Source organism: Schistocerca serialis, chromosome 5 (genome assembly GCF_023864345.2).
Source record: "Schistocerca serialis cubense isolate TAMUIC-IGC-003099 chromosome 5, iqSchSeri2.2, whole genome shotgun sequence".
In the NCBI taxonomy this organism is placed as follows: Eukaryota; Metazoa; Arthropoda; class Insecta; order Orthoptera; family Acrididae; genus Schistocerca; species Schistocerca serialis.
The window spans coordinates 513,464,119-513,485,356 of record NC_064642.1 but is presented as its reverse complement, the minus strand read 5'-3'; the positions used below and the strand labels follow the sequence as shown (position 1 = coordinate 513,485,356).

The 21,238-nt window shown below is 43.0% G+C and overlaps 1 protein-coding gene across 1 annotated transcript in view; it reads left to right on the top strand.

Annotated features, from left to right (window-relative positions):
- LOC126480982 (copine-8-like) overlaps positions 1 to 21,238 on the top strand; it is a 175,370-nt gene that overhangs the window by 40,905 nt on the left and 113,227 nt on the right. Inside the window, exon 2 of the mRNA XM_050104418.1 lies at positions 7,784 to 8,069. Coding sequence (XP_049960375.1) covers positions 7,784 to 8,069 — 286 coding nt within the window. The remainder of the gene's footprint in view (positions 1 to 7,783; positions 8,070 to 21,238) is intronic.

Here is a 21,238-nt window from a genome sequence, read left to right as displayed (position 1 = left end):
GTCAGCTCAGTCTTTCTCTGGAATTGGGATTGTTATATTCTTCTTGAAGCCTGAGGGCATTTCACCTGTCTTGCACATCTTGCTCACCAGATGGAAGAGTTTTGTCATGGCTGGCTCTCCCAAGGCTATTAGTAGCTCTAAAGGAATGCTGTCTACTCCTTGGGCCTTGTTTCGACTTAAGTCTTTCAGTGCTTTGTCAGATTCCTCATAAAGTGTCTTATGTCCCTTCTCATCTTCCCCTACTTCCTCTTCCATTTCCGTAATATTGCCCTCAAGTACATCTATCTTGTGTAGACCCTCTATATACTCATTACATCTTTCTGCTTTCCATTCTTTGCTTAGGACTGGTTTTCCAGCCGAGCTCTTGATATTTGTATAGATGGTTCTCTTTTTGCGAAAGGTCTCTTTAATTTTCATGTAGGCAGTGTCTATTTTATGCCTAGCGATATATGCTTGTACATCCTTACATTTGTCCTGCTTGTACATCCTTACATTTGTCCTCCAGCCATTCTTGCTTAGCCATTTTGGCTTCCTGTTGATCTCATTTTTTAGACGTTTGTATTCCCTTTCACCTGCTTCATTTATTGCATTTTTATATTTTTCCCTTTCATCGATTAAATTCAATATATCTTGTGTTACTCAAGGATTTCTAATAGACCTCGTCATTTTGTGTACTTGGTCCTCTGCTGCCTTCACTATTTCATCCCTCAAAGCTACCCATTCTTCTTCTACTGTATTCCTTTTCCCTGTTCTTATCAATCGGTCCCTAATGCTCTCTCTGAAACCTTCTACAAGCTCTGGTTCTTTTAGTTTATCCAGGTTCCATCTCCTTAAATTCCTGCCCTGCAACTACTGAAAAGGCTGCTACCCCTCTTTAGGAACCACATTTGTCTAGCCTCTCAACAGATACCTCTCTGTTGCGGTTTCTCCTATGGTTGTTGTTGTTGTGGTCTTCAGTCCTGAGACTGGTTTGATGCAGCTCTCCATGCTACTCTATCCTGTGCAAGCTTTTTCATCTCCCAGTACCTACTACAACCTACATCCTTCTGAATCTGCTTAGTGTATTCATCTCTTGGTCTCCCTCTACGATTTTTACCCTCCACGCTGCCCTCCAATACTAAATTGGTGATCCCTTGATGCCTCAGAACATGTCCTACCAACCGATCCCTTCTTCTGATCAAGTTGTGCCACAAACTTCTCTTCTCCCCAATCCTATTCAATACTTCCTCATTAGTTATGTGATCTACCCATCTAATCTTCAGCATTCTTCTGTAGCACCACATTTCGAAAGCTTCTATTCTCTTCTTGTCCAAACTATTTATCGTCCATGTTTCACTTCCATACATGGCTACACTCCATACAAATACTTTCAGAAATGACTTCCTGACACTTAAATCAGTACTGGATGTTAACAAATTTCTCTTCTTCAGAAACGCTTTCCTTGCCATTGCCAGCCTACATTTTATATCCTCTCTACTTTGACCATCATCAGTTATTTTGCTCCCCAAATAGCAAAACTCCTTTACTACTTTAAGTGCCTCATTTCCTAATCTAATTCCCTCAGCATCACCCGACTTAATTAGACCACATTCCATTATCCTTGTTTTGCTTTTGTTGATGTTCATCTTATATCCTCCTTTCAAGATACTGTCCATTCCATTCAACTGCTCTTCCAAGTCCTTTGCTGTCTCTGACAGAATTACAATGTCATCGGCGAATCTCAAAGTTTTTATTTCTTCTCCATGAATTTTAATACCTACTCCGAATTTTTCTTTTGTTTCCTTTACTGCTTGCTCAATATACAGATTGAACAACATCGGGGAGAGGCTACAACCCTGTCTTACTCCCTTCCCAACCACTGCTTCCCTTTCATGTCCCTCGACTCTTATAACTGCCATCTGGTTTCTGTACAAATTGTAAATAGCCTTTCGCTCCCTGTATTTTACCCCTGCCACCTCCTATGGTATGGCTACCTGTATCATTGGGGCACACAAGCCTCCCCAACTATGGCAATCTCCATGGTTCATGGACTGTTCAAGAATTCAGATTGTCCATTGTTTGACAACAAATATATACTTTTATCCAACACTGTTTCTACCAAAAAAGATTGAATTTCAGCTTAGATACAAAAAGCATTCCACTAAGTACTGTTTTGATGAATTTCATCCTGTTCCATGCATGTAGTTCCATAGTACTGTGCCCAGTCATGTAAAGTAGTTTACTGTCATCCACAGCAACTTTCATAGAGGTTTGCACACTGTCAAGTTTTTTTAAACAATTGTCTTATTGCACTTATACTCACTAACAGCTGTATCCGTTAACTGATAATCTTGTGGGTCAGCTCCTTGACTTCTACACATCAAGGAGCCTTTTTGCCTTCTTTGGGCTTCAACAGTCTGCAGTCTGACTTGAAACAAACTCTTTTTTTTTTCCAATAACAGGAGCCTCTCATTTTTCTGTTCACTTTATTTTTACAGTCCTTTGCAAAATGACCCACTAACAGATAATTTTTTGTTTTTTGCTGTGTACTTAAAGAAGTCGAAGCTACTTCTGGCTGATCAGACTGATTGTTTCATGTTTCTCACTGGAGCAACTTGACGTTAACTCATTAAGTATTTGTTTCTCAAATGGGACAGGCTTCCGTGCTGAATGGAGATATTTGTGTATCTCTTGCAGCAGCAGCAGCAGCAGCAGCAGCAGCAACAACAACAACAACAACATCTAGATTATCATTATTTTCTCTGAAAGTTGTTCAGCTTTCTGCTTCTGTTTTCAACATTACTGTAACCACTTAGTTATCACTAAACTGGAGCGAGAAAAACTTTTGCTGGATTGGGTGATTGCTCACTGTGGACTCTTCCTCATACGTGGTCTTCAGTTTAGTCCACAAGCCAGCTGATGCACACGAAAGTAAGTGGGTGATTGGCATTACCTCTGTACACATCACAATAAGTTCCTGTGATTTTGTATCCTTTTCCATCCATGTTTTTACATCACCTTCTTTCTCCTTTAGAGGCTTAATAGCTGTGCTATTGACAATATCTAGAAAGTCTTTTTCTCTAAATCTCAATTCCATTTGGAATGTCCACATCGCTCATTTGCTCACTCCAGATAATTTCAAACACTGATGCATTGACTGTTCCATCACATCATGCTGATAATGTTAAATTTGCTGTTGCTTACAGTGCCACCAAAAACTCGGCCACTACCAGAAAAAGAGACTTGTGTACCTGGGCCCATAACCCTTACTCAGGTGCAGTAAATGGAGGTTGATTTTTTTTATTAGGTCTTTGAGTGCGTCGTCAAGTTGTTGTTGCAGTGTTAAGTCATCCATAGCATTTTCATCTTTGTTCTCATTTATTTTCATAATATCACAATGTTTCCTTCCTTCATATTACCCCTCTGTATATTCCTTCTGGCATTCAGCCTTGTCTTCTTTGGTTGGTACTGCCTTGTCATCACAGATCTTAATATTCATACATCTGCTTGCCTTTCCCACAAACATTTTCTTTAACTGGCATCTACATTTTCTGTAGTTATGCATGCTTCTGCAGCTTTTCTTTTCTTCTCTAACCATTCCTGCTTTGCCACTTTGTGTTTCCTCTAAATCTCATTTACTGTATTGTGCCTATTTCATTTGCTAGATTTATAATTTGTTAGATTTCCTACATTCATAAGTAAATGTGTTATCCCAAAGATTTCTGCTGGGTCGTGTCTGTCATCTTAGTTTTTCCTGCACTTTCACTATTTGATATGTCACTGCTAGTCATTCCTCGTATATTATTCTCTTCTTCCTATTTCAGTCAGTCATTGCTTAAATCTCCTTTTCTGAACTCTCAGTAATTTATACAGATCCCTTCTCCTTGATTTCCTCATCAATTTCTTCAGTTTCGGTTTGTGTTTCATAGCCAATAAATTGTGATCAGAGGCTACATGTACAAGCATAGTCATAATTTGTTTCACTTCCTAATATGCCTGTAATAATATTTCCACCCTGCAACAGATATATTTTTTGACTCAATTTTTGAGCACTTTCTGCTCATAACTATGTGATATCCATCGGCATTGTCTTCAAACTGCAGCATTCACCTGTGATCCATAGCAGCTGCTTCAGCTCAGCAGTTTGTGTAGCAATCATCTGCCATTATGCAGTGTTGTTGCATGCACATTGTGCATGTGTTTACAATCTCTGCACTGTCAAACATTTCATGCCAGACACCAGAGGCACTGTGTTCTATATATGTGTTTTGGTTTTGTTTACTCTTTGATTTATGCCTTTTATGTTTTTGTTTCTTCTATGTCTAGTTTTTACTGGATAGTTACAGGATAGCTTGAATATTCTGTTACTGGTGTATTAATGTTCAGTCTTGGGTTGCATTGTCTGAAGCTGTTATATTTCTTCACAGTTTCTCCTGTTACCACATTCGGTAAAGTTTGTCACTGGTAGCACAAGTGAATTTTTTGTGTAGTGCAGTTGTGCTGTGTTGAGACATGAGTGAATCATAGGTTGGCAAATTGCTCAGCTTGTACTGGCAGTTTAGTACAAATTACTGTACTGTTGTGCGATTTTCCACAGAAAAGTTAATACTAAAACGTTTTCAGTGGCATTAAGTCACAGTCATACAATACTTTTAAAAATGAGGAAACTGCCATTGGACTATGTATTATTATATTTATCTTTTGTACTATCCAGATTTTGGCCTTTATACCATTGCCAACTACAATGCTAAAAGGTGTTAGACCATTATTAAGCCATATCTGTTAAGGCAGTCCAAAGGCTAACACATGTCTTTATGATGTAATGTTCAGCAAAGACATTAAATTAGCCCTACCAAAAACAAAAAAACGAACACCATCAAAACAGGCCTTGAAGTCCCTACGGTACCAACCATATCATCCTAAGCCCTTGGGCATTACCAAATATGGATACGGAGGGACATTTGGTCAGCACACCGCTCTTCCGGCTGTTGTCAGTTTTTGTAACCAGTGCAGCTATTTCTCAGTCAACGAGCTCCTTAATTGCCCTCACAAGTGTGAGTGCATCCCACTTGTTACCAGCACTTGGCAGACCTGGACGGTGACCCATCCAAGTGCTAGCCAAGCCCGACAGTGCTCAACTTCGGTGATCTGATGGGAACTGGTGCTAACACAGGGGCAAGGCTGTTGGCATTGACTCTGTCACTGAATCATATTCAGCTGCACATGGAACAATGCATAAAGTAGCAGTGTGTTCTTTAAAAGTTTTGATAACCTGAATGTGAAAATATCTGAATTAGGAATAAACTGCATCAGTTGTGGGCACTGTTTGAACCCATCACTTAGCTAAACTTGGTAAACCACTGTTGTGCAGTTTATGTTATAGGTTGGCCAACACTACATCTCAGCACTGTTTGTAGCTTCACTTAAGCTTGTTTTGGTGCTCCTTCAACTCCTCACCCAGCAGTGCCTCATATGTCTGACAGCCATACTGTGCTTAACGGAAGGAGATACTCAGATCCATTGGAGATTGGCTGTATTGACATCTTCCTACTATTGGTGTTGTTTATACTGGGCAGAATTCCAGGAAATTTTGTCATACCCTGATATCCCAATGTGAGGTTGAATTACACAATTAATTTCACTTGCTGTTCTGTCAAATTCATGACATATTCTCCATTATTCATTCATAGGGTGTGACATAGAGTTTAGAATAAACATTTTTTTGACGCCAGGAAGGTAGTTGTATATGTAAGTAACAGTTGTTCTTACCTTTTATGTTATGTTCTGTCTCCCATACTTGCTGCTATGTCCCCAAGTCGCTGGATACCAGTGCACATGGGGGGGGGGGGGGGGGGGGAAGTGAAGAATTATGACGACGCAAGGTGGGAAGGCTGCCTGCGGATGGGACTCAAACCCATACCAGAGTCAAGCAACAGGGCAGGCTGAACTGCAGACCCGACACAACAAGAGCAAGGCAATTGCAATCTAGGCTACAACAAAGTGCGAACAACTTTTGACACAACACTGTCAGCAGATCAAGTGAGAGCCACAATCCAGTTTGAGACCAAACAGGAAAACCAGTACCAAAGTAAAGTCGTCAGCAAGTAGTCAATAGTGCAGTGGAGATAGTAACAAATGCTATCAGATATTGTACATGAATGACTGAGTGGCCGAGGTGCTGCAGTATTTATACCAGCTACTCGGGACACTATTGGTCGATGTATTCACATGGCAAGATGATGATACACTCACTAGGCTAATGCAGTGCTGTGATGACACTGCCCTCTATCGTCCATCAAGGTCCATTTGCTCTGGCTGGCATTCAACTTCTGTGCAGCCCGATTCCAGACGTGCCATCAGAGAAATAAAAATAGTATTCATAGCAGTAATTACTACATAAACAGCTCTGTTCATGACCATTTATGTGGATTGTACTTAAAATTTACCACGAAGGAATAAACTTAAATGCAACGGAGCTTTTTGTGCGAAGGAATAAAGTTGTATAATAGATTACATAAGGAGAGAAAGAGATTAATAAAAAAACTTATTTAAAAGGACAATTAAAAAGTACTGGTTAAACTGTACATTCCATACAGCATAGGCTTTTATTAGATAACACATTTTTACCAAACTCCTACTCTGTAACAGAAGTGAATAACAATAAAACACTTCTGTCATTTAACGACACACTTTCACATTGCAACCTCCCTGAAAATGAGATACCAAATCTCTGCAATGGATAATACTAACATTATCTTAGTGTGCTCAGCATCTCGCTCATTATTGAGGGATGCTGACTCACTTTTTCAGGCAGGCTAATGGAAACCATACATCATTGCTATGCACCTGATCTGAGCTGATACTGTATGTGTAATGCATTCAGTAATTGGTGTTGAAAAAAATGAATTGTATAATGGTAGATTTTTACATTATGGAGGAATGTATTTAGTTGAGTAATGATGTTGAGAAATGAAGGTACACTATATCACTAGCTGTTTACATTATGTATTAGCTTCTTTGCAACAACTTATAAACAAAACATTGTATGGCAGCAGTAAACTGAGTGCTGTTTGAAGCAAGCTTTGTATTTGGTAGGATGCCGAATGTTAGCTGCATCCGGCTGTCCTGATTTAAATTTCCTGGAGTTCTCTAAATTATTTTAAATGGAGGGATGGTTTCTGGTATAAGATCCAACTAGACCTGTAAATGTGTGAATATATTAATTATGTTTTAGATATTTAATTGTAAAACTATGACATGTCCAATACGTTTTTAAAAGAGATCCACTACTACTACTACGTTTCAAAGCAGTCAGTTCCATTGCCCGAGTAAAATGCCATGGAGGTTTATAAAGCTGTGTGTGTGTGTGTGTGTGTGTGTGTGTGTGTGTGTGTGTGTGTGTGTGTGTGTGTGTAAAATAGATGAGGCACAATGACAAATCTACATAGAAGAGAATTATAGTCTTCATTATAATCAACAATCTCCTCTTGCATAATTTATTTTAGGGAGGGACAGATGTGAGCGAGCGTGTACGCGCGTACACACACACACACACACACACACACACACACACACACACACGTACGTACACACGCGGGCGCTCACACACTCACACACACACACACACACACACACACACACACACACACACACCTACCTTCTTTAATAATAGCAGATGACAGTTACTGCCAATTTTATGGGCTTCCCCTCTTCTTTGTTTAACAGTCAAGCTAAATTTCACAAATATTTCTTATTCTCATGATTTTTGTGTATTTATTTTATCACCAAATTAATTGTTTTCCAGGAATCTAATAGGTAAAGACATATTGAGCAAATCAGACCCCATGTGTGTAACTTATATGAAACCATTTGGTGAGTCTCGTTGGGTTGAATACCATCGAACAGAGCATATCAACAACACACATGATCCAGATTTTACAAAGAAAGTTCACGTTTTGTACCGATTTGAAGAACAGCAGCCAATAAAGTTTGACATCTATGATATCGATTCCTCAAGTACAAATCTTGCTGATCATGATTTTCTTGGATCAGCATACTGCACCTTGGGACAGATTGTGTCAAGTGGAAAGGTGAGTGCAATTGATTGTGAAGTGCATTAAGCACCTTTAATTACTGTTAATTATAATTTCTCAAAGGATGTATCCTATGTATTTGTAATGATTTTCACCTTTTGTAATGTGTGTATCTGGCTATGAGATGTAAATGCAATGTGTAACAAATATCAGTTTACAAACTCCTCTGCACTTGAATCGAAGAAGAAAGGCCAAATCACTGTTTACATAAGTAGGTCTCATAGAATTATTATCTGAGACAAAATACATGCCATCAAACCCTGTAAAGTAAGTATTTAACAAGTACCTCATTACACGTATGATTTGACATGGAATGGTAGTGGGTGTGTGCAAGATTACTTTTAGGACAACAGCATGTATTTTACTCATTGCTGTTTTTGCCAAATGATAGTATTTATCTGAGTTGTAAAATTTGGTGATCATTGTCTTTCAGCCAAGATGATTAGTATTTATAAAATGGTGAATCTTGTGAGATGATTGCATAAAAGCAATTGTGAGAGGATTAGTGGCACCTTAGGGATAACTGTTCTAGAAACTATGGAGATCCACATGACATTATTGTGAATGTGTGTGAAGGCCATCAGACATGTCGTCATGTGCTAATGTGCTGCAGCACATTATAAATATTGCACTTAAATTGTGTTATTTCTCTTCAAACATGTGCTGCCATGCAAATGCAGTGGACAAAAACATGTTTAGAAACCAATAAAAGGATGGTCAACCACACTACGGGTCTTGCCACTCTTCGGTGGGTTTGTGCTTGGCTACCATGGGGCCCCAACCTTTGCAGAATTTTTTTCCCTTCCCTGCTGCATTTCTATCCTGACGCTATTCTTTTTCCCCTCCCTTGGGGAACGTGTCTGTGGTATTATTGGGAATGTTCTGGATTATGTCGCTGATGCGCGAACATTCTCGTCTTTATTTTTCGCTCGCTTTTCCTTTCTTTTTTTCCCTTCTCCTCTTTTTCCACCACTTCGGTGTTTGAGGATCCTCTTTTTCCTTCTTCCTCCCTGTGCATTCCTGAAGGCTGGCTCATGCGTCTGGCGCATAACAGGTGACTGGGTAACGCGTAATTCCCAGGCCTGGGTCGACAGGTAGGGTTCCCACATACCTCCTGGTACAGGCCAGGCCCTGGGAGGGGTGATTGCCTGAGCTGTAACCTTCTCAACTTGCCGATTGGTCCCTCTGTTAGGTGTTCGGGAGGTGTGACCTGAGGTGTGAACAGTCACCTATGGTGGGTGCACCCCCTTGTGAAGGGGGCACCCAATTGGAAAGAGCGCACCATTGAAGACGCTGGCAATCATGGGGGATTTCCTCGTGATGAGTCAATCATCTTCCCATTCAATGTCTACAAAACGTAAATGCAATGAGGCTAATGAGTCAAAGACCATTCCCGCTGCACCACGGTTCCTCGTGGTCCCACGTGCTGAGGATGGTCAGTCCTTCACCACGGTAAATCTGTTTATTATTCAGAAAGGTGTAGATGCAATTGCTGGCCATGTGAAATCCTGCTCTCATTTACGGAATGGCATTTGCTTTTGGAGACCACTTCTGATTCTCAAGCACAACTGCTTGCTGCCTCGTTTCTCCAAGGTTACCCTGTTAGTGTCAAGGCCCATACAACTTTGAATTCTTCCTGTGGTGGTGTTTACACCATGCTGCTTGATGATCTAACTGAGGCCGAAATATAATCTTACCTCTCTGATCGGGGTGTCATTGCCGTCCATTGTGTAATGAAAAACGAAGATTCCTCCTTGGTGCCCACCCGCACTCTCTTTCTCACCTTTGATAGAGTGATGCTTCCGTCTAAGCTCAAAGCAGGCTATGAAATCATCACCGTCCGGCCACACATTCCGAACCCAATGCACTGCTACCAGTGTCGTCTTTTCAACCACACTAGAACGTCTTGTCGACACCCAGCCAAATGTGTCACCTGTGGTAGGGATGTGCACGAGGGCAGTTGTCCACCTCCTCCTCCCCGCTGTATCAACAGCAATGGTAGTCATGCCGCCTCCTCTCTGGAGTGTCCAGTGTATCTTGATGAGAGGACTGTTAAAGATATCCGGGTAAAGGAAAAGGTGCCTTATCCAGTTGCTCGCAATTTACTGGCTAGTCGCAAACCCTGCATTCTCCCTTTTGGTACCTATAGTTCTGTTCTTGTTACCACTCGCTCCATGACGGACGTGGCCATGCAGACATGCGACCTCCAATTCAGCTCAGAGGTTGTGAAATCGCCCATGCCAAGGTAGCATAGCCATCCCCCCATCCAGCTACACAACCGGTAGGGTGGGAAGGACAGAAGGAGTACTCCTGTGAAGACTTATTCCATCCCTCCAGCCAAACAACGCCTGAGCCTTCCTCTAACCGGAAAGACTTGAGGAAGGTCCACCAAAGGCAAACAGTCTTCTTTGCCGACTCAGAGATCCTCTTGGACAGTGGCGCCACAGGATACCTTAGCCTGGCCAGCCTCCGTGTCACCGGTGCGCACCAGTGACTGTTTTTCAGCATTGTACTCCACAAAGCAACTGCACAAGCAAGCTGATTCTTCAGCGGACCCCATGAAGCAGGATCCACGTGCTTCTCTGCCCTGTAGTAGCACCTCTTCCCGAGCTGTCACTCAGCAGCCGCTGAGGTGACACCCCTACATCTCTTCCTCGTCATGGCTCTCCTCCAATGGAACGTCCGTGGCCTTCAGTCCCACAAAAAGGATTTACAGTTCCTTTTAGTATTGCAGTGTCTCCTTGTACTCTTCCTTCAGGAAACGAAATGCACCGTCACGACCCCTTTGAGCTTTCTCATTTCTCACTGATTCGTTTTGACCTTCCCCTGAGGTCGGCATTCCCTATCATGGGGACATCATGCTGCTCATACGGGATGACATTCGTAGTCAACCCATCTCCGTGACTACCAATCTTCAAGCTGTTGCAGTTCACCTTTTCTTTCCGCACCTGACGTTTTCCCTCTGTACCATATATGTCCCTCTATCATTTACTGTCACCAGGGCAGACTTCCTTCAATTTATTGGGCAGCTACCTCCCCCATTTTTGCTACTCGGTGACTTTAATTCACATCATCCCCTTTGGGTTCTCCCAGGACCTGTCAGAGATATGCCCTCTTGGCTGACCTGCTTAACCAACTTAACCTCTTCAGCCTTAACACTGTAGCACCCACTTTCCTTTCTGGCTCCTCGCCCACCTATTCCCATTTGGGCTTATCCTTCTGCAATGCCCAGTTTGCCCATCGTCTTGAGTGGTCCTACTCGAGCAACCATTTCCTGTGTTCTATCGATTTTCTGGTTCCTACCCCATGCGTGTGCACGCCTAAATAGCAGCTTCTTAAGGCTGACTGGCAGCTTTACTCCTCCCTGGCGACCTTCGAAGTTGTGTTGACTAGGTCGAATATCTCACAAATGTTATCCTTACTGATGTAGAATGTTCCATCCACTGCACTTCCTCTCTACCACGTCCTGTCCCAGTCCCTTGGTGGACTCAGGCATACCGCAACACAATTCGTGCACGTAGACGTGCTCTCCCCATTTTTAACTGCCACCCTACGCTGGCAAACTGTATTCATTATGAACAGATGGGTACAAAGTGCCGTCGTGTTCTTCGGGATAGCAAAAGAGTTAGCTGGATTTCATTCACTAGTTCTTTTAACAGTTCCACACCTTCTTCTGTTGTGTGGGCCAACCTTAGATGGCTCTCTGGCACCAAGATCCATTCCCCAATTTCCGGCCTGGACCCTATTGTTATCTCAAACACCCTGGGCCACATTTTGCAGAAGCTCTTCCCACTATCACCCTGCCTTCCTCCATCGGAAACGAGTGGAGGAGGCTCGGCTGATACTCTTCTGTTCTCCGAATCGTCAGTGCTACAGTGCTGCCTTTACTATGAGGGAACTAAATCATGCTCTCAGTTCATCCCGATCCTCTGCCCGAGGACCAGACACCATTCACATTCAGATGTTGCAGCACCTTTCTCTTGTGGGCAAGCACTTTCTGCATAACACATACAGCTGCATCTGGGCAGAGGGCACATTTCCTGGATGCTGGTGTGGAGCCACAGTCATACCCATGCTGAAGTCTGGTAAGGACAAAAACCTTCCTTCTAGCTACCGCCCCATCTCTCTTACCATCTGTGTTTGCAAGGTGATGGAATGTATGATTCATGCCTAGCTGGTGTGGTGGCTTGAGCCTTGCCATTTACTAACGAATCCACAGTATAGATTTTGAGCATGGCATTCTGCAGTTGACCATCTCGTTACTTTGTCCACCGATGTCGTGAATGGTTTTCTGTGGAATTCCCAGACTGTGGCTGTGTTTTTTGGTTTGGACAAGGACTACGAAACCTGCTGGAGTGTTGGTATCCTCCGTACTCTTTACATGTGGGGCTTCCGTGGGCGCCTGCTCTGTTTTCTTTGGGCATTTTTACAAGACCGAGTTTTTCAAGGTGCATGTGGGTTCTGCATTGTTGGACACCTTTATCCAGAAAAATTGTGTGCCCTAGGGTTCGGTCCTGAGCGTCGTTGTCTTTCTTATTGCCATTAACCCTATAATGGCCTGTCTCCCGCTGGGCATCTCCGGCTCTATTTTTGTTGATGATTTTGTCATCTATTGCAGTTTTCCACGGATCTGTCTCACTGAGTGGCATCTTCAGCGCTGTCTTGATCATCGTTACCCCTGGAGCATTGATGATGGCTTTCGCTTTTCCACTGACAAAACCCTCTCTATGAATTTCTGGCGGTGCAAATGGTTTCTCCCACCATCTCTACATCTTGGGCCCGTTGCCCTTCCATTCGTTGAGACTACGAAATTTCTGGTGCTCATGCTCAATAGGAAACACTCTTGGTCCTCCCATGAGTCTTAGCTGGCAGCCTGCTGTACGCGGTCCCTCAATCTCCTGCGTGTCCTTAATGGTACTTCCTGGGGTGCTGATCGAATCACCCTCCTCCATTTGTACCAGTCTCTTGCCCATTCAAAACTCGACTATAGGTGCTTTGTTTATGCTTCTGCACGCCCATCCCTCTTTCGCTATCTCAACACTATCCACCATCATGGCAACCATTTGGCCACGGACACCTTTTACACCAGCCTGGTTGAGAGTCTGTGTGCTGAAGCTGCTGAACTACCACTTTCCTATGGCCGTGACTTTTTTCTCAGCAGGTATGTATGCTGTTTGCCATGAGTGGCCACCTCTCCTAGGCCTCCTTCGTTGCCGATTCCTTTGATCGGCAGTATGGGGCTCGTCCCTCTTCTGTTACCTCCTGGAGTCTACTTTTGCCACTTGCTACGGCGGCTTAACTTCTCACTACCTGCAGTATTCCCAGTGGGTGTGAACCTTTCACCACTTTGGCTTCATAAAGTCGACCGTGTTAACCTTGGCCTTCATTCACTTCCTAAGGACACTAATCCTGCCTCAGTCTGTCGCCTCAAGTTTCACGACCTTCGCCATGGAACTTCGCGATAGTACCTTTGGTTACACTGATGGCTCTTGGACTGACCATGGGGTTGGCTGTGCCTTCATCATTGGCACCCCTGTCTTTCGAATCGACTTCCGGCACACTCCTCAGTATTTACATCCAAGCTCTTTGCCTTGTAATTAGGCCATGGGGTACATCCAGCGACACAGCCTTTCCGATTGTGTTCTCTGCTCAGACTCACTCACTGCCCTCCAAAGTCTCTGTGCACTGTACATTGCTCATCCCTTAGTGCAGCAGGTCCAGGAAAACTGTCACTTGCTCATTCTTGGTGAAGCCAGTGTCATGTTTCTGTGGGACCATGGCCATATCAGTCTGCCAGGAAATGAGGCTGCTGACACTGCTGACACTGCTGACACTGCTGACACTGCTGACACTGCTGACACTGCTGACACTGCTGACACTGCTGACACTGCTGACACTGCTGACACTGCTGACACTGCTGACACTGCTGACACTGCTGACACTGCTGACACTGCTGACACTGCTGACACTGCTGCCAAGGCTGACACTGCTGCCAAGGCTGCAGTCCTCATACCCCATACCTCATCGCACGAGTACCTATATTCCCTCCGGTGATCTCTGCATTGCCATCTTTCAGGAGGTGGTATCCCTTGGGGATCGCCAATGGTCCTCCCTTCACAGGGATGACCTCCTCTTGGCCCTCCCTCCGGGAGGATGTCATTTTAACTAGGCTGCATATTGGGCACTGCCTTTTTAGCCATTGTCATTTGCTAAGTGGCTATCCCACCACTCTGTACACATTGCGCCCAAATTTTAACTGTCCGCCACTTCCTGCTGCAATGCCCCCCTTCTTTTTTTAACCATTTATGTTCCCCCCCATGAACCATGGACCTTGCCGTTGGTGGGGAGGCTTGCGTGCCTCAGCAATACACATAGCCATACCGTAGGTGTAACCATAAAGGAGGGGTATCTGTTGAGAGGCCAGACAAACATGTGATTCCTGAAGATGGGCAGCAGCCTTTTCAGTAGTTGCAGGGGCAACAGTCTGGATGATTGACTGATCTGCCCTTGTAACACTAACCAAAACGGCCATGCTGTGCTGGTACTGTGAACGGCTGAAAGCAAGTGGAAACTACAGCTGTAATTTTTCCCGAGGGCATGCAGCTTTACTGTATGGTTATATGATGATGGCGTCCACTTGGGTAAAATATTCCGGAGGTAAAATAGTCCCCCATTCGGATCTCCGGATGGGGACTACTCAAGAGGATGTCGTTATCAGGAGAAAGAAAACTGGCGTTATAGGGTTCGGAGCATGGAATGTCAGATCCCTTAATTGGGCAGGTAGGTTAGAAAATTTAAAAAGGGAAATGGATAGGTTGAAGTTAGATATAGTGGGAATTAGGGAAGTTCGGTTGCAGGAGGAACAAGACTTTTGGTCAACTGAATACAAGGTTATAAATACAAAATCAAATAGGGGTAATGCAGGAGTATGTTAAATAATGAATAGGAAAATAGGAGTGCGGGTAAGCTACTACAAACAGCATAGTGAACGCATTATTGTGGCCAAGATAGACATGAAGCCCATGCCTACTACAGTAGTAAAAGCTTTTATGCCAGCTAGCTCTGCAGATGATGAAGAAATTGATGAAATGTATGATGAGTTAAAAGAAATTATTCAGGTAGTGAAGGGAGACGAAAATTGAGTAGTCATGGGTGACTGGAATTAGAGAGTAGGAAAAGGGAGAGAAGGAAACACAGTAGTTGAATATGGATTGGGGGTAAGAAATGAAAGAGGAAGCCGCCTGGTAGAATTTTGCACAGAGCATAACTTAATCATAGGTAATACTTGGTTCAAGAATCATAAAAGAAGATTGTATACATGGCAGAATCCTGGAGATACTAGAAGGTATCAGATAGATTATATAAGGGTAAGACAGAGATTTAGGAACCAGATTTTAAATTGTAAGACATTTCCAGGGGCAGATGTGGACTCTGACCACAATCTATTGGTTATGAACTGTAGATTAAAACTGAAGAAACTGCAAAAAGGTGGGAATTTAAGGAGATGGGACCAGGACAAAGTGACTAAACCAGAGGTTGTACAGAGTTTCAGGGAGAGCATAAGGGAACAATTGACAGGAATGGGGGAAAGAAATACAGTAGAAGAAGAATGGGTAGCTCTGAGGGGTGAAGTAGTGAAGGCAGCAGAGGATCAAGTAGGTAAAAAGACTAGGGCTAGTAGAATTCCTTGGGTAATAGAGGAAATATTGAATTTAATTGGTGAAAGGAGAAAATACAAAAATACAGTAAATGAAGCAGGCAAAAAGGAATAGAAACGTCTGAAAAATGAGATCGACAGGAAGTGCAAAATGGCTAAGCAGGGATGGCTAGAGGACAAATGTAAGGATATAGAGGCTTATCTCACTAGAGGTAAGATGGATACTGCCTACAGGAAAATTAGAGGCCTTTGGAGAAAAGAGAGCCACTTGTATGAATATCAAAAGCTCAGATGGAAACTCGGTTCCAAGGAAAGAAGGGAAAGCAGAAAGGAGTATATAGAGGGTCTGTACAAGGGCGATGTACTTGAGGACGATATTATGGAAATGGAAGAGGAAATAACTGAAGATGAAATGGGAGATATGATACTGCATGAAAAGTTTGACAGAGCACTGAAAGACCTGAGTCGAAACAAGACCCCGGGAGTAGACAACATTCCATTAGAACTACTGATGGCCTTGGGAGAGCCAGTCCTGACAAAACTCTACCATCTGGTGAGCAAAATGTATGAGACAGCCGAAATACCCTCAGACTTCAAGAAGAATATAATAATTACGATCCCAAAGAAAGCAGGTGTTGACAGATGTGAAAATTACCGAACTATCAGTTTAATAAGTCACAGCTGCAAAATACTAACGCGAATTCTTTACAGACAAATGGAAAAACTGGTAGAAGCCGACTTGGGGAAGATCAGTTTGGATTCCATAGAAATGTTGGAACACGTGAGGCAATACTGACCTTACGACTTATCTTCGAAGAAAGATTAAGGAAAGGCAAACGTACATTTGTAGCATTTGTAGACTTAGAGAAAGCTTTTGACAATGTTGACTGGAATACTCTTTCAAATTCTAAAGGTGGCAGGGGTAAAATACAGGGAGCGAAAGGCTATTTACAATTTGTACAGAAACCAGATGGCAGTTATAAGGGTCGAGGGGCATGAAAGGAAAGCAGAGGTTGAGAAAGGAGTGAGACAGGGTTTTAGCCTCTCTCCGATGTTATTCAATCTGTATACTGAGCAATTGCCGATCACATTTTAATTCTGTGAGAGACAGCAAAGGACTTGGAAGAGTGGTTGAATGGAATGGACAGTGTCTTTAAAGGATATAAGGTGGACATCAACAAAAGCAAATCGAGGATAATGGAATGTAGTCGAATTAAGTCGGGTGATGCTGAGGAAATTAGATTAGGAAATGAGGGAAATGAGACGCTTAAACTAGTAAAGGAGTTTTGCTATTTGGGGAGCAAAGTAACTGATGATGGTTGAAGTAGAGAAGATATAAAATGTAGACTGGCAATGGCAAGGAAAGCGTTTCTGAAGAAGAGAAATTTGTTAACATTGAGTATAGATTTAAGTGTTAGGAAGTCGTTTCTGAAAGAATTTGTATGGAGTGCAGCCATGTATGGAAGTGAAACATGGACGATAAATAGTTTGGACAAGAGAATAGAAGCTTTAGAAATGTGATGCTACAGAAGAATGCTGAAGATTAGATGGGTAGATCACATAACTAACGAGGAGGTACTGAATAGGATTGGAGAGAAGAGTAGTTTGTGGCACAACTTGACAAGAATGAGGGACCGGTTGGTAGGACATGTTCTGAGGCATCAAGGGGTCACAAATTTAGCATTGGAGGGCAGCGTGGAGGGTAAAAATCATAGAGGGAGACAAAGAGATGAATACACTAAGCAGATTCAGAAGGATGTAGCCGCCGAATTTACTTTTTATCCCCCGAAGCAATATGGCGATAGTAATTTAATTTTTAGTTTTGGACCTCCACTTCTGTATGACCTTTTTAGCTGTCTCCTATTCTGTCTATTGGGACTGGGCGTATAGTTGTTTAACTCCTCTCTGTGTTCATTTTCTATAGTTTTGACTTTGGCGCGTATGACCCCAGTTGTTTTTTGTGCCCTAAACAAAACATAACAAGCTATGTTGTTCACCGCAGATCAGTGTTTTTCTCTGAAAATTTGTGTAAAGTATTGTGCAAGTGTAGAGTATGAGGGATTTTTGAGGAGCAGTTCACGTGGCCCAGTGGTCAGCTGCACCATTTGGCAGTTCGTCAGCTCTGGTTTGATTTCTGCCGCTTTCAAATTGTTTTTGCTCCATTTTATTGTATTTGCACAATGTTAAACTATTTATTGTAAAATTTAAATGTATTTAAACAGTTCAATTTATACATGTAAGATATATTCACTTTACTTACGATCACTACCCTTTAAGTGAAAAGGCTATAGTTGATTGTAAAAAAAGTGGTTCTATAAGTAAATTTAATGTGTAAGTCCATGAAAAGAGTCGGATTTCTGTGTGTGATGTTTGCAATGCACCTTTTCAGTTTCCGTGTTTGTATTCAGTAACAGTGATGTGTGGGATAGAGAGGATGTGAAAGATCTGAGACATATTAATGCATTAATAAAGAAACAACAGAATCACAAAAACAACATACTTGACCTTAGAGTATGAGATAAAACTAATATTGTTACAATATTAAGGCACATCTATCATGATGACGCCGTGAAACACAATCTGTTTTTGTAATATTGTAGCACAGTTATAAAATTTTGCAAGGGCCAATACTGTATCCAAGTACAAATTGTTGCAAAAATATTTCTGATTAAATGATATATTCTGAATATGTATGTTACTTTTTTGTTATGAGAAGAATTTGGCGTTCTACGGAATTTATAAAAATTAAACATAACTGCCCTAAAATATTTAGCTAGAGTAGCTTTCTCTAAAAATTATCTAGAATGAACAGTTAGGCATCCAATCATGATTGAAATGCACTTGATTTATTGACAACAGACAGTCTTGACCTCCTTTACAATGTTCACATAATGATGGGATCAGTGATCACAGTGTAACTGTAGCAACAATGAGCAAGGTACAAAGGGCTAGAAAATGAAACAGGAAAGTTTAAATGTTCAGTAAGTTTGATGAGGAGGATGTTATCTCATTTCTCAGAAAGGAATTAGAATCAATTTATTCGTGTAGTGGACATATAGTGAAACTGTGACTCAAGCTAAAATGAATAACTGAACAATCACTAGAAAAACGCAACCTTGCAAAGTAATTGTAGGTGGGTGATATCCCTCTTGGTATTCAGACATCAGTAAATTTATTAAGAAACAACACCTGTTGTGCAAAAGATAACAAAACACAAATCTGCAGACAGCAAGTGATAATTGAAATAATTTCAGCCATCAGGAGGGCAATGCATGGAGCCTTCACTTAGTATCATTCCAAAATACTATCATAGGGCATTGGAAGAAAATCTGATCATGTGTTACGGCAGTCAGTGACACAGAAGACTCACTGTATAGGTACTTGAAGTCGAGAAAGAAACCAAAATATAAAACAGTGAAACAAAAGCCAGGATGTTGAATAGTAACTGATAAAAACTGCAATAACATGCAGTTAGATCTCAACAAAATGTCAGCCAGCTTCCTCTTGTAGGGAGATGGAAAGCTGTTATTATCCCTATTCTGCCAGTGCCATTTCACCCTTTGAATAGGTACACTTCTCAAAAGAACAGAGAGTGTGCAGACTCTAAAATTTTTGCTGAATGTATGTAACGTATATGCTTGCATTTACATGTAAAATGAACAAAATGCCTCTTATAGATTGAAGATATTTTTTACTCTTTCACTTATAAATTTTCACATTTTTAAATACGTTAAAGTACCCGTTGAGTTGGTGGTTCTCAATTTACCTGTAATAACTTGTTACCATGCTGAATACAAATTGTCCAAATTTATGAAATGGAAAGTTGCAACCCACCATACAGCAGAGATGCTGAGTCCCATATAAGCACAACAAAAAGACTGTCACAAATAAAGCTTTGGACCATTAAGGCTTTTGTCAAAAATAGGTCTCTCTCTCTCTCTCTCTCTCTCTCTCCTATATACACTCCTGGAAATGGAAAAAAGAACACTTTGACACTGCGAGAGGGCTGTACAAGCAATGGTCACACGCACGGCACAGCGGACACACCGGGAACCGCGGTGTTGGCCGTCGAATGGCGCTAGCTGCGCAGCATTTGTGCACCGCCGCCGTCAGTGTCGGCCAGTTTGCCGTGGCATACGGAGCTCCATCGCAGTCTTAAACACTGGTAGCATGCCGCGACAGCGTGGACGTGAACCGTATGTGCAGTTGACGGACTTTGAGCGAGGGCGTATAGTGGGCATGCGAGAGGCCGGGTGGACGTGCCGCCGAATTGCTCAACACGTGGGGCGTGAGGTCTCCACAGTACATCGATGTTGTCGCCAGTGGTCGGCGGAAGGTGCACGTGCCCGTCGACCTGGGACTGGACCGCAGCGACGCACGGATGCACGCCAAGACCGTAGGATCCTACGCAGTGCTGTAGGGGACCGCACCGCCACTTCCCAGCAAATTAGGGACACTGTTGCTCCTGGGGTATCGGCGAGGACCATTCGCAACCGTCTCCATGAAGCTGGGCTACGGTCCCGCACACCGTTAGGCCGTCTTCCGCTCACGCCCCAACATCGTGCAGCCCGCCTCCAGTGGTGTCGCGACAGGCGTGAATGGAGGGACGAATGGAGACGTGTCGTCTTCAGCGATGAGAGTCGCTTCTGCCTTGGTGCCAATGATGGTCGTATGCGTGTTTGGCGCCGTGCAGGTGAGCGCCACAATCAGGACTGCATACGACCGAGGCACACAGGGCCAACACCCGGCATCATGGTGTGGGGAGCGATCTCCTACACTGGCCGTACACCACTGGTGATCGTCGAGGGGACACTGAATAGTGCACGGTACATCCAAACCGTCATCGAACCCATCGTACTACCATTCCTAGACCGGCAAGGGAACTTGCTGTTCCAACAGGACAATGCACGTCCGCATGTATCCCGTGCCACCCAACGTGCTGTAGAAGGTGTAAGTCAACTACCCTGGCCAGCAAGATCTCCGGATCTGTCCCCCATTGAGCATGTTTGGGACTGGATGAAGCGTCGTCTCACGCGGTCTGCACGTCCAGCACGAACGCTGGTCCAACTGAGGCGCCAGGTGGAAATGGCATGGCAAGCCGTTCCACAGGACTACATCCAGCATCTCTACGATCGTCTCCATGGGAGAATAGCAGCCTGCATTGCTGCGAAAGGTGGATATACACTGTACTAGTGCCGACATTGTGCATGCTCTGTTGCCTGTGTCTATGTGCCTGTGGTTCTGTCAGTGTGATCATGTGATGTATCTGACCCCAGGAATGTGTCAATAAAGTTTCCCCTTCCTGGGACAATGAATTCACGGTGTTCTTATTTCAATTTCCAGGAGTATATATATATAATAGAGGGAAACATTCCACATAGGAAATATATATCTAAAAACAAAGATGATGTGACTTACCAAATGAAAGTGCTGGCAGGTCGACAGACACACAAACATACACACAAAATTCAAGCTTTCGCAACAAACTGTTGCCTCATCAGGAAAGAGG